This window comes from Lynx canadensis, chromosome B2, assembly GCF_007474595.2.
Source record: "Lynx canadensis isolate LIC74 chromosome B2, mLynCan4.pri.v2, whole genome shotgun sequence".
Classification (NCBI taxonomy): Eukaryota; Metazoa; Chordata; class Mammalia; order Carnivora; family Felidae; genus Lynx; species Lynx canadensis.
In genome coordinates this window covers 108,966,938-108,979,560 of record NC_044307.1, presented here as the reverse complement: position 1 = coordinate 108,979,560, position 12,623 = coordinate 108,966,938, and the positions used below count along the sequence as shown (strand labels likewise).

The following is a 12,623-nucleotide window of genomic DNA, read 5'->3' as shown; positions in this document are numbered from 1 at the left end:
CACCTGAGCCACCCACGCGCCCCTTATGCATGATCTTCTTATCTTTACAACTCATTTATAAGAGATTTCTTTAGGTGAGGAAAATGTACAATAAAGAGGACCCCACTGATTATCAGTGATTACTCATATTCCAAAACATTTTGTAGATATAAGATTTCTCATTTATGTCTGAGATTCTTAGCATATTAGTCTCCTGTGAATTTGGTTACAATGATTTATCCCTAAGAGAGTAATACATTTTAGGAGATCAACTTACTTCATGCACTTGCAAAGCTAAAGATTAAATTTTCAAAAGCCACGAGTGACCTTACAAGGTACTGTCTTCTTATGAGATTTTATTTGACCTCAGATGATAGCTCCACTTTGCCACTTTATAAATTTGAGGACAATTTTTTGTCTAACATTTTTATGGAGTAATTATGAAATCTTAATTCAGATCTTGTAATTTGATCTAAATATTTAGAAAACAGATCTACACATTCTATTTTAATATAAAATTCCCTGAGAATATCTATGAAAAATTTTCATGAGCTATTTAATTCAGTTTAACACTGTATGTTCAATTGTCATATGATATGATTATAAATAGACTGACCCAGAGGGTGGGGTAGCAATTTTTTTCCGGATCTCATGTTTACAGATAAAACACTAGAATGACCTCCCTGGTCTCTTTCATCTCCTTTTCTACTCTTCCCTAAGGGAGGGAGAATGACCTCTGAATGGATATGTGCATGGAGTGTGTGAGGAAAAGGAAATTGGTCTCTTAATTTCCTTTAATCTCTGTTTCTCTCATCATGACTGTCATCATCATCATCATCATCATCGCCATAATCATTAGTATCTTAACCTGTCTGCCTTCAGAGACAGTATATTCTACTCAGCTTTCATGTATGTGGCAAGTTTAAGGGAGTGGGTTCTGCTTCCTGAGGAAAGGTGCAGAAGGACTAGAACTGACTACAGTCTCATGTAACTGGGGTAGGTAAGTTTATTTTCTTCTGGGATAAATTATCAATGAGCTATTTTGGTCACAGATCGAATATCATATTTTTAATCACTCTTTTAGTAATAATAAACATATGGTTGAATTATATATCAACCTCTTGATTAGTTCTGAATTTTGGAAGAGGTATGATATTAGTCCTCCCCTAAAACTTTCAGCACATAGGACCATCACAATGACCTTCATGGTGGCCCCATAAAGGTAGAAAGAAAGAAAACAATAGAAGACTAGTTACAAACCCAAACACTTCCTCCTTCCATATTTCTATTCCACAATGCTTTTTCTGAGGCAATCTTCATTGCCTTAGCATCTTCTAGTTTACATATTTTCTTACGTATTTTCCCTTGGATATTTCACCACTGGAGAAGCGGATGTATTCAGAAGCTGCTTGCCTACAAACTTAGTTCTGACAGTCCATTCATGTAAATTTACTTCACTGAAATACTGTGTAGAAGATTTTTTAAAATAAAATATATATTATGCAAACAAAAATTGCTATAATTTGGTAGGAAACACAACAAAATCAAAGCAAACACTTTGATACTATTGTAAGAGCAGCCAGAAGTAGAACATTTGTACTGAACTCTTGAGACACAAAAAAGAGAACATTATAGGTCATTTCTGCCTTTCATTTCCGTAAGTATTTGGACTCATTAAATACATTACTAAGCTCTCTAGAGATATATATATACACAAGAATTAATTTGCCTAAAAACCAATTCCATTCCTTTACAGAAAAGTATACAAATTTTTTCATTGTCTATATTTATTAGGGTTAATAGCTTGGTTTCTAGGTAAAAGTCCCCAATATAACCAGGAAATTAGAGGAAACAGGCCAAAGAATGAAAGAAGTAGGAAGATGAAAATAGGTTATTTTGAAGTATTGCTGTCATAATTAATGTCTTTTATATGTAGTCATTTGCTCCTCACCTAACTGGTGTTAAATACTGAATAACTAAAATATAGAAAATGCTTCCCAGAGAGCTCATTCAAGCAAGGTCAAAGGTTATTTCCCAGAACCCCTTTGAGACCAACATCACCTAGAGTTCAGAAAGTTAAGAATAGCAGTGCATTTTACTGAAAAAGTTCCCAAGAATTGAAAGAATTCAACATATTGTAAAGTTTTAACAGATAATTTTTACTTGTCCTATTAGCAGCTTTAATTAATATTAAAATGGCCTAATATGGTTTTAAAATATACGAAGATCCTAATGCATTTATTCATGAAAAAAAGACTAGAAGCAAGGAAAATAAAAAGGAAGGGGGAAAGTGACAGTATTTTTTTTCTTTTTCTGGACAAGAGATGTATAAGCAGCATCCCATTAGTGATTTGGGCTTTATGATGGCTCAAGGTCTTTGTTTGAAATACCCGCATATATGATATGTACATGGAGAATGGCATCATACAAAATTGATTTAAGATAGGTAAGGTAAATAAATAGAACTTTTATTTTAAATGTCTAACAAAATATTAACACAGGGACAGAAGAAAAAAAGTAACAAAGAATTTTTGGAAGAATGAGAAATTACCTGCTATAAACATGTTAGCAATGACCTTATATAAGCTTGAATACTTAACACTAAACCTAACTGTCTAAACATGTAAATGCATATGTTAATACTTTGCTCCCTTCCACTTTACCTCGTCTTTGTATTAGTAATAGCTGCAGTCAATTTATCTTCTTCACTCGCGGATTTGTGTTTGCTTCAGAACATCGTTAGCTTCTGAAACTTGATGTTCATAAAGTTACAGAAATCACTTATCTATGATCAACTCTGCTTAGGTATGGGATATAATTGTGGTATGCATTATAGACTAAGATAAAAACTGATGTTTTTTTGGCAGTCTATGTGGGAAAAAAAACAAAACAAAACTCCTGTCTTTTTCTCCTTCTGGCTCCTATACAAATACTTGATATGTATCTGCTCCTTGCTTAAAAATTATAATTGCTGAAGATCAATATTGGAAAACATCTGTGGTTCTTGCTGGCATGGAAGAAATTTTTTGTTGTTGTTGGTTTAAAAAGTACAATGAAAATCCTCAAGGAAGAACTAAAGAAAATATCCTGCTCTTAATTTTCTATTAATTTTTTCTCATATAGTAATGAAATATATATAATATTAAAATAAATGCTGTACATATTATTCATTCATAGGCAAAGTATGTATTAATTAATGTTTCTCCTTGTTCCTATGGCAACAATTATATCAAATAAACAGATTGGAATATTTTATATTTCAATTATACTAATTATAATTCAATATATCATGTTAAAGTAATTTCAATTGTAATAAGACAATTTCGCACTGGTAGGAACTTAAGGGGGCAAAATGAACAATTCAGCAAAAAGCAATTTCCTCTAATTTTCTATGCTAATTACTAAAGCTGCATTTGATATAAAAAATTCAGTCCAGCTTTCTCAATTTTCCAAGCATATATTCTTCTCAATACTTCTAAATACAATCACATCACCTACACCATACACTTGGTACTTATTTTATAGCTCTTTCTTTCTTAACCCATCACATGATTTTTTTTTTAATTGTCTTCTTCAAAGTTACTTTCCACTGCCTCTTGAAGACATCAGATTGTATAAACCAAGGAAATATTCCTTATGCTAATCTTAATTAACACAGAGTCAATATCATCATGTAGGGTTTTGTTTTAATGTTTACTTTTGAGAGGGGGAGGGGTAGACAGAGAGGGGGACAGAGGATCTGAAGCAGGCTCTGAGCTGACAGCAGATGCTTAACCAAATGAGCCACCTAGGTGCCCCTCATCATGTAGGTTTATAGAGTTGCTTATGGATGAATATTCTACATAGATACTTGTGGAACTCTCACATAAAATATGTAAAAGTATCATTCAGTTCACAGAAATAACCATATGTATCATTATTTTTACATTCAATTTCCTTTAGAAAAGATGACTAAGGTCTGTAAACCTGTAATTTTCCTTTCTCCTTCCCAAGAATTGCCTTCCATGTAAAAAACAAAACAAAAAACTAAATATAGCCCTGTGATCACTGAACAAACCATTTAAACAGGCTGATATTCTTTCTACCATGAGTACACTCCATCATTTTTTCAAACATAAGTATTTCAGATTTTTTTCAAAGTTTATTTATTTACTGACAAATGGAGGGGGGGTGGAAGTGCAGAGAAAGCAAGAGAGACAGAGAATCTCAAGCAGGCTCTGTGCTGTCAGTGTGGAGTCCGATGAAGGGCTTGAGCCCACAAACTGTGAGATCATGACCTGAGCTGAAACCAGGAGTTGGACACTTAACCAACTGAGCCACCCTGGAGCGCCATCAGTATTTCCGGTTTATTTAATTTTTAAAAAACATTGTTAATGTTTATTCATTTTTGAGAGAGAAAGAGAAAGAGAGAGAGGTAGACAGAGAGAGAGAGAGAGAGAGAGAGAGAGAGCGTGAATGGGGGAGGGGCAGACAGAGAGGGAGACAAAGACTCTGAGCTGTCAACACAGAGCCTGATGCAGGGCTTGAACCCACTGACCGTGAGATTATGACCTGAGATGAAGTCGGCTGCCTAACTGACTGAGCCATCCAGGAACCCCTTAAATTTTTTTAATGTTTGTTTATTTTTGAGAGAGAGAGAGAGAGACAGTGCAAGCAGGAGAGGTGCAGAGAGAGACACAAAGAGGGAATCTGAAGCAGGCCCCAGACTCTGAGCTGTCACCACAGAGTCCAATGCAGGGCTCAAACCCACGAACTGCGAGATCATAACCAGAGCCAAAGTCATATGCTTAACTGACTGAGGAACCCAGGTGCCCCAGTATTTCAGATTTTTAATAAAACCAGTGACCCACATAATTTGCACCTGTAAAATATATCAAATTCACTTTCCAGAGCTTTTATCCAATAAAGACTTCAGTACAATAGCATGTAAAATATATTCTTGATATGTTAGAAATAATATTGAATCACATTAAAAAAAGTAGCTTGACTACAAAGAAAAAAGGGACATTCAGTGTCTTGTGGATTTAATTTTAATTAAGTAAGTTAAATGCAACATAGACTGAAGTTTAAGGAATCTGAATTCTTCCCACAACTATATGTGTGACCTTCACGAAATTACTTAATAAATTTTGAAAACATTCTATTTATTCATAATATGAGTGGTTTGGACCATCTGATTCCTAAGATACTTTCCAGATTGAAAATCTTTTGACTTTATAAAAATTCAGCAAAAATATGTATTCTACATTATGCAATATTGTAAATATTGAAAGAGAAAAGGTATTAACTAAGGTATGATTTTGAATATATTTTATATTGAACAGAGCTGTCTGACCTAAATATTTACAGTTTTAATTTTACAGTTTAGGACCCAAATGGCTAATTTACTTTTTTTTTGCAGGGAGGAGAAGGTCATCAGTAGAGAGGATCTTCCAATCTACATATTTTGCTTCCCAGTAACATTTAAATTTGGGAATCATTATCCAAAGAGTACCTTGTACATTGTTTGTATAAATTTCCCAATTTACTTGATTTAGTCTACTATTTTTTTTTAATTTTTAAAAATCTTTGTTTTTGAGGGGAGAGAGGAATGGGGAGAGGGGCAGAAAGAGAGAGAGAGAGACTCTTAAGCAGGCTCCATGATCAGCATTGAGCCCAATGCAGGATTCAAGCCTATGACCTGAGTTGAAATCAAGAGTCAGATGCTCAAAAAACTGAGCTACCCAGGTGCCCCAGCCTACTATTTTAACCTTGATTCTATTTTAATCAAAACAATTTTATTTAATTCAGTAAAGATCAAATATCTTAATCAATAAAGCTAATAATATTTTCATAGTTAGTAACAAATGTGTAAAAACTGAAAAGAGGGAAAATGTGACTTTATAAAATCTCCTAACAGTTTGCTTACTATTTGGTGCATTTTTCACATTCTAAAGTTTATTGCAAGCTGTCATTAATTGGTGGAAATTGGTTGTATTTATCTGGTAATAGCTTAGTGATTGTGGAACTGGATGAAATCACCTGAGAAATGGATAGTTGTTAATTATAATTTTAAATTTGAGTATTTAAAAAAAAAAGCCCGAGAAGAAATAAGGAGTTTGCCAAAGCAATCATTTAAAAGGGAAACAAAAGTTTTATATTAATTTGCCTTCCTTATGAGAGGTAATCTTCATATGTAAATACAATGAAGGCAGATTAGTCTGAACATTCAAGGAGCTATCTCAAAGTCTTCAAATACATTTATTTACACTCAGTCTATCCAAAGAGCTACGAGTATGTAGAATTAGAAATTAGCGGTTAACAACCCCTCTACCAAGATAACATAGAACTATTGTAAAAGACAACTGGGTTGCTATTTTGGATCTATTTTCTTCATAAACCTTAATAAAATACTTTACCTTTCTGAGTCTCTATTGCCTTATCCATTTAAGGATGTCCATAATAAACTTTTACAAGTTTCCAAAATATCCCCCTTCTTTTCCTTTTTCTTTTTATATTATCAGAGAAGATGAAGAAAGCCTAAATATTGAAGAACAAAAAGTAAGTAAGTAAGTAAGTAAGTAAATAAATAAATAAGATGTTCTAGTAGGTGGAAGAGAATATGAATCAGTAAGACTTCACATATAAGAGAAGGAAAAATAATCTGGATCATGGAGATACACAACAGGGAATGGCTTGGTCCACCTAGAAGCCATCTTGCAGAAAAATAAGAGAAGCCACGAAAAACAACAGAGGAATATTCTTCGAAAAGGAAGAAAAAAGCCACACTTGAATAAAGAGGTGAAGCCAGAGAAATGTATTAAGCAGAGAAGAAGGAAACTCAAAACTTTACACTTCTAGCAACAGACAAGAGGAATTTAAGAGTTCAAAGAAAGTAGGAAACGAAGATCTGACTTTATATGTTTAAGGCAAGATGTTAGTAGCTCTGAGATATAATAGTCGTTAGACTCCTTGGTAATCTGCTTCTGTATTCTTTGTCAGAAGCAATCATGAGACTGAAAATATTGGAACAAAATTGAGTTTTAGAAAACCGAAGCCCAATATTAGACAGAAAAATGTAATAAAAGAATCTATACATCTTAGTCAAGAAAAATAATTTGCCCAAGGTCTAAGGAAACCTACAAATTCAATAACTATGGCATGTTACTACTTTCTGAGAAATCATGAAGGCAGTACAAAGACTGAATATGGGAAAACGACCTTCTTCTTTTTGAAACAGGGAAGATACATTCTGCAATCCACAGGCCAGTGAGCATGACAGTGAATTAATATTAAAAACAAAACCAAATCTTCTGTTGTGAGTGTCTGCAGTAGGAGGATGTGGGCAATAAATATTTCATGGTCTCCCTAAAATCAATGATATAAAACTTTATTATTATTATTATTTTATTATTTCACACCTTTTAATGTTTGTAAAATTGGAGTTCTAAAAGATTATATATTGAACAAATAGTACACAGTCCATAAGTGACAATTCCTGATCTAGATTCTAGTTCTCCTGTTTCCAAATCCCATACTTTTTCCATAACATATCACCTAACCTTGGAATGATAAGTCTATAACACTGGAGATACAAGGAACTTAAATGTTTTATTTAAAAAAAAATACATTTTAGACTACAAATCAGTTGTGTATCACTGTATAACAAACCAGCACCAAAATTAATGCTTTAAAACAATGACATTTATTATTTAATGATATTTCGAAGCTACAATTTAGGCTGGGCTCAGCTCTTCAATTGTTCTGGTCTCAGCTGGGGTTGCCTCTTAAATCTATACTCCACAACAAAGTCAGGAAGGTGCTCCATTTTTCTGGTATTCACTGGTTCATGTCTGGAAAAACAGTGGTGGCCGGGGAAACTGGACCATGTATGTATTCCTTGTTACACAGCTGGCTAGACAGGGCCTGTTCACATCTCTTCTGGGAAAGGTGTCAAGAGAGAGGAGGAACCATCAATGACCTCTTTTGGCTAAGCTCTGAACAGCACGATGCCACGTCCTCTGAGCTCCCTTGGCCAAAGCAAGTCTAAAGGTCAGCCTGTTTTGATCACTTCCTCTTCATCTAGTGGGTGAGGAAGGGATTTCTGATCTAGGTTATTGCCAAACACATGACGCCTGACTGGACAAATGAGATTGACAGCAGTTTATTAGTCATATACACTCACATCGCAGGAGAAGAGGAGACCACACCGTTGTTGCTCTTGAGGACAGAGGGAACAAGCAGGGGTTATGGGAGGCAAGCTTTATTTTGCAGGCTGGCAGGGAGATGAAACCCATTAGATTGAATACTGGGTGGAGTGCAGCTGATGGCTGATGGGGAACTATCTGGGTGGATAGCCTTTCTCACTGGGTGGGAGGCAGAGAAACTTATGGTTAGGCCTTTGAGTCCCTGTGAGATGTAAAGATGTCACTGTAGCGCTCAATGTTGCACATCAGTTTCAGGCTTTACACCACACAGCCCAGTTTGGAAGGGGAGAGGAATAACTTCCAGTTCTGTAGTGGCCTTGTACTCTGCTGATGAACTAAACTAAAACCACGTATTCTAGAATTGCATTTCTTGCATTGTTCTGGGCAAAGATTGGCCACTAGAGAAATCTGATGAGATTTGGAAGTAAAAGAGAAGCAGCAGCCATGCTAATGTTTGGAAAATGAGTGTAAGGGAGGTACTATTGCAACTTATGCCTGTGGTCGCACACAGACCCGCTGGTTTGCCTTACTGAGCCACATTGTGAGGCACAGCCAGTCCTGCGGTTCCTCCACTTTCCATGAATTTTTGTCAAAACTGTGAAGGGTCTGAGAGTGTACCCAACTTATGATCTAACCAGTTAGCCTGCCATCGTTTCATAGATGCTGGCAGAAAACACAAAACCCTTGGGTCAGAATCAAAGGACTTTATTATTCACAGCAAAACAGGCAGCAGGAACTTCATTTTTGTGTTAGTTCTCCTGCCCTCAGAAACCCACAGAGGCAACACAGAATTGCACAGGTTGATACTTTTTATTAGAACTGAGGAATACTGAGCTTATTGTGAGAAGTAGGTGAGATGACTCATTTTCAGAAATACCAAATAAAAGCAGTGCTGTCTAGTTAACAACAGGTTTATAACCATTGGAAATATGTACGAACCCCACCCCCACCTCCCACCCGCAATGGAGTCCCAACAGACACTCACTTCCTGGTTTTTCTTCCCCTCTCCATTCCATTCCAGGAGCTTATTTTCTGGGGCTTTGCAGTGAGCATGCGCCCAAGAACTGAAGTCTCTGCAGCACCCCAAGGAATATACTTTTTGCCTTCTATGGGCATAGGTGACTTCTGGGTAAGGCTGTAACCTCTGTAGTACTCAGCCAATGAGGAACCAGGGGAAGGACTTGCATGCTGAGATAAATTGCCTGGGGTGACTGTCCCAAGTGTGCCTGTCCCTCAGACACCCGCTCTTGCAAGAACATTGATTAAAACCTCTGACTAAAGCCTCCTGTGCTCCAACTTTCCTTGTCCCTCCTTTGATTGGGGCAGTGGGATTGTTTCTCACACTGAGGACAGCCAAATCTTTTAGAGGTGCTACAGCCTCTGCGCCTGAGAAAAACAGTATCTTTATTGTATTGATCTGCAAACAAATACATTCTTTTCCGTGGTAGGAGAGACTGTCCAACTTCAAAGCTGTTTGATATACAAACATCCTTGATGCTTAGATCCCTAATGAAGGGATCCAGCTTCTCCTGTAGGTTGCCTATGTCACTGGCATTGGGCACTGGAAGCAGGGAGGACAACTACTTCCAGTTTGCATTTGTGGATTCCAGTTAGTTCTCACAGTTTCAAAGTTTGTCTGGCTCTCCCTCAGGACAAATCCATTTTTCTAACTGCCTGACACCAGGTGTAGAAGCAAAAGATATACATATATTGTTTGATAACCTCCCACAGTTGTCTTGGACCTGATGTTCTTGATACTCTTATTCCAAATAAGTCTTACTGTTTCCACTTCTTCCATTAAATACGATGTCTTAATAAGAGAAACTACAAAATCATGTTGCAAAGGTTGAGGGGTATACCACAGCTTATGAAGAAATGATTCATTTATTCTCTGTAACTTTATACATTGGCATTACCAATGGGCTTATAGGGAGGCTGATTTCAACTCAATAATCATAAAAGCCATAGCCATCTAAAGATGAATCTTATTGTCAGAAACTAGTGAGTTCCCCTGAACTTCAAAGGCTTCAGGTTTAATTTGGATTAGCATGTGGCAAGGATACTACAGAAAGGAATAAAGCAATTGTTATGTCATGTATATCTCTCCAAATAACAAGAACCAAAAACAGGTACATAGGAGTCAGTGTCAGTAAAATGGTAAATAAGCATCAGTGAAGGTCCAAGAAATGAGAAAGAGATAGAACTGATGTCAGATTCAACTTTATGGATCTAGGATGGGACCATCTCAAAAGCTGAGGTATTGCAAGTGTTGGCAAGAAAATGGAGTTTTGAAATAAGATTCAGCAAAGCAGGAAGGAAAAGAAATGACAGAACTGTGGTAAAATAAAATGAAGAAGGGCATGCCCATTAGAGAACAGTTTTTTTAATGCAAGAAATTATAAAAACAAGATTAACAACTATTCGTAAATCTGCTACCAGAATACTTTCTGTCAGACATTTTGTTATAAAAATGTTAATATATTTTTATATATTTATATATAATGTTACATATTTTACATGAAAAGTTGTTATTCTGTTTTTTATTAACATATCATACAAGACCTTGGCAAGGAGGTTCCGCTAGCGCCCCTTGTCGGCCTGGGCCTTCTGGGCCGCACCCGAGCGATGCCTCGCTATTGCGCAGCGATTTGCTGTAAGAACCGTCGGGGACGAAACAGTAAGGACCGGAAGCTGAGTTTTTATCCGTTTCCTCTACATGACAAAGAAAGACTTGAAAAATGGTTAAAGAATATGAAACGTGATTCATGGGTTCCCAGTAAATACCAGTTCCTGTGTAGTGACCATTTTACTCCTGACTCTCTTGACATCAGATGGGGTATTCGATATTTGAAACAAACTGCAATTCCAACAATATTTTCTTTGCCTGAAGATAATCAGGAAAAAGACCCTTCCAAAAAAATATCTCAGAAGAAAAAATTAGATGATGAGAAAGAAGTATGCCTAAAAGCCAAGTCACAAGAATCATTTGCATCAAATGAGCTAAAGAAAAATACAGTTAATACAGATATTCTCCCTGAACACACAGAATTACTTAATTCTTCTACCTTGGTGAAGCCACCAGCTGCAAAAACAGAAGGTATACAAAATAACATATTAACTCTTAATCTGATTAAACAAGATATTGGAAAACCAACATCTACCTTGGAAACATCAGTTACCCAAAACATAGGTGGTTTTCACACATCTTTTGAGAATCTCAATTCTACAACTATTACTTTGACAACTTCAAATTCAGAAGATATTCAACCATCTTTGGAAACCCAAGAAGTACTCGAAATCACTACGAATCATCTTGCTAATGCAAACTTTACAAATAATTCTGTGGAAATAAAGTCAGCACAGGAAAGTCCATTCTTATTCAGCACAATTACTCAAACAGTTGAAGAATTAAATACAAATAAAGAATCTGTTATTGCCATTTTTGTACCCACAGAAAATTCCAAACCTACGATTGATTCTTTTGTACCTGCTCAAAAAGAAACTGTGGAAATGGAAGATCTAGACGTTGAAGACTCCTTATATAAAGATGTAGACTATGAGACAGAAGTTTTACAAATTGAACATTCTTACTGCAGACAAGATATAAATAAGGAACATCTCTGGCAGAAAGTCTCTAAACTACATTCAAAAATAACTCTTCTTGAGCTACAAGAACAACAGACTCTTGGAAGATTGAAGTCTTTGGAAGCTCTTATAAGGCAGCTAAAACAAGAAAACTGGCTATCTGAAGAAAATGTCAAGATTATAGAAAACCACTTCACAACATATGAAGTTACTATGATATAGAGTGTTAAGAGGTTTTAAAGCTGTGACTTTTATATAAGCTTTTTGCAGCCCAACCAAATTATATGTAAAGTGAACTTTTTCCTGTATAAAGTTCTCATCTTAATGAAGCTAAGTGTTCTAATATTATGAACTGTATCCTGTTCTTATAATGTTCATTTTTGGGAAAAACTAGAGAGTTGTTGGGCTGTAGAGAAAAAGTTTCACTATTTGGTAATCTTCTAAATTAAAGTTAAAATAGAGTGAATAAATAATCTGGTAATATGGTTCATAAAATGGGAGAGCATGGATATGGTGAAAGGGATCCAGAAGAGAAATAGACTCAGGTATCAGTCCTGGTTCTACCATTAGCTTATGACTTGGGCAAGTTACTATTGAATCTCAGTCTGTAATCTGTAAAATAAGGGCACTTCCTAAATCTAGTCTGTTTATAGTTCTTTTCCTTTCTATTCAGGTACTTCTAATAGAACAAATTTTCTATAAGGTAATAAATACGTAATAATAGATATTGGCTAGCATTTGATGTTATTAACTATTGGATTATCCTCAAAATTCTGTGGTGTGTGACGTTTTGACTATATAGTAATCTGTAGTAACAAAGGAAGGTACTCTTTATAATTTTATCCACTTGAACTAAAATAGCCATCCTTTAGC

The 12,623-nt window shown here is 35.6% G+C and overlaps 1 protein-coding gene across 1 annotated transcript; it reads left to right on the top strand.

Annotated features, from left to right (window-relative positions):
- The first annotated feature begins 10,731 nt into the window (after positions 1-10,731).
- Positions 10,732-12,178, top strand: LOC115514352 (THAP domain-containing protein 5). Its single transcript, XM_030316250.1, has one exon. It carries the CDS (start codon positions 10,791-10,793, stop codon positions 11,970-11,972), a length of 1,182 nt encoding a protein of 393 aa, XP_030172110.1. The 5' UTR covers positions 10,732-10,790; the 3' UTR covers positions 11,973-12,178.
- Positions 12,179-12,623: the final 445 nt, after the last annotated feature.

Coding starts and splice junctions, on each gene's coding strand:
- LOC115514352 (XM_030316250.1), top strand. CDS start 10,791: ATGCCTCGCTATTGCGCAGCGATTTGCTGTAAGAACCGTCGGGGACGA.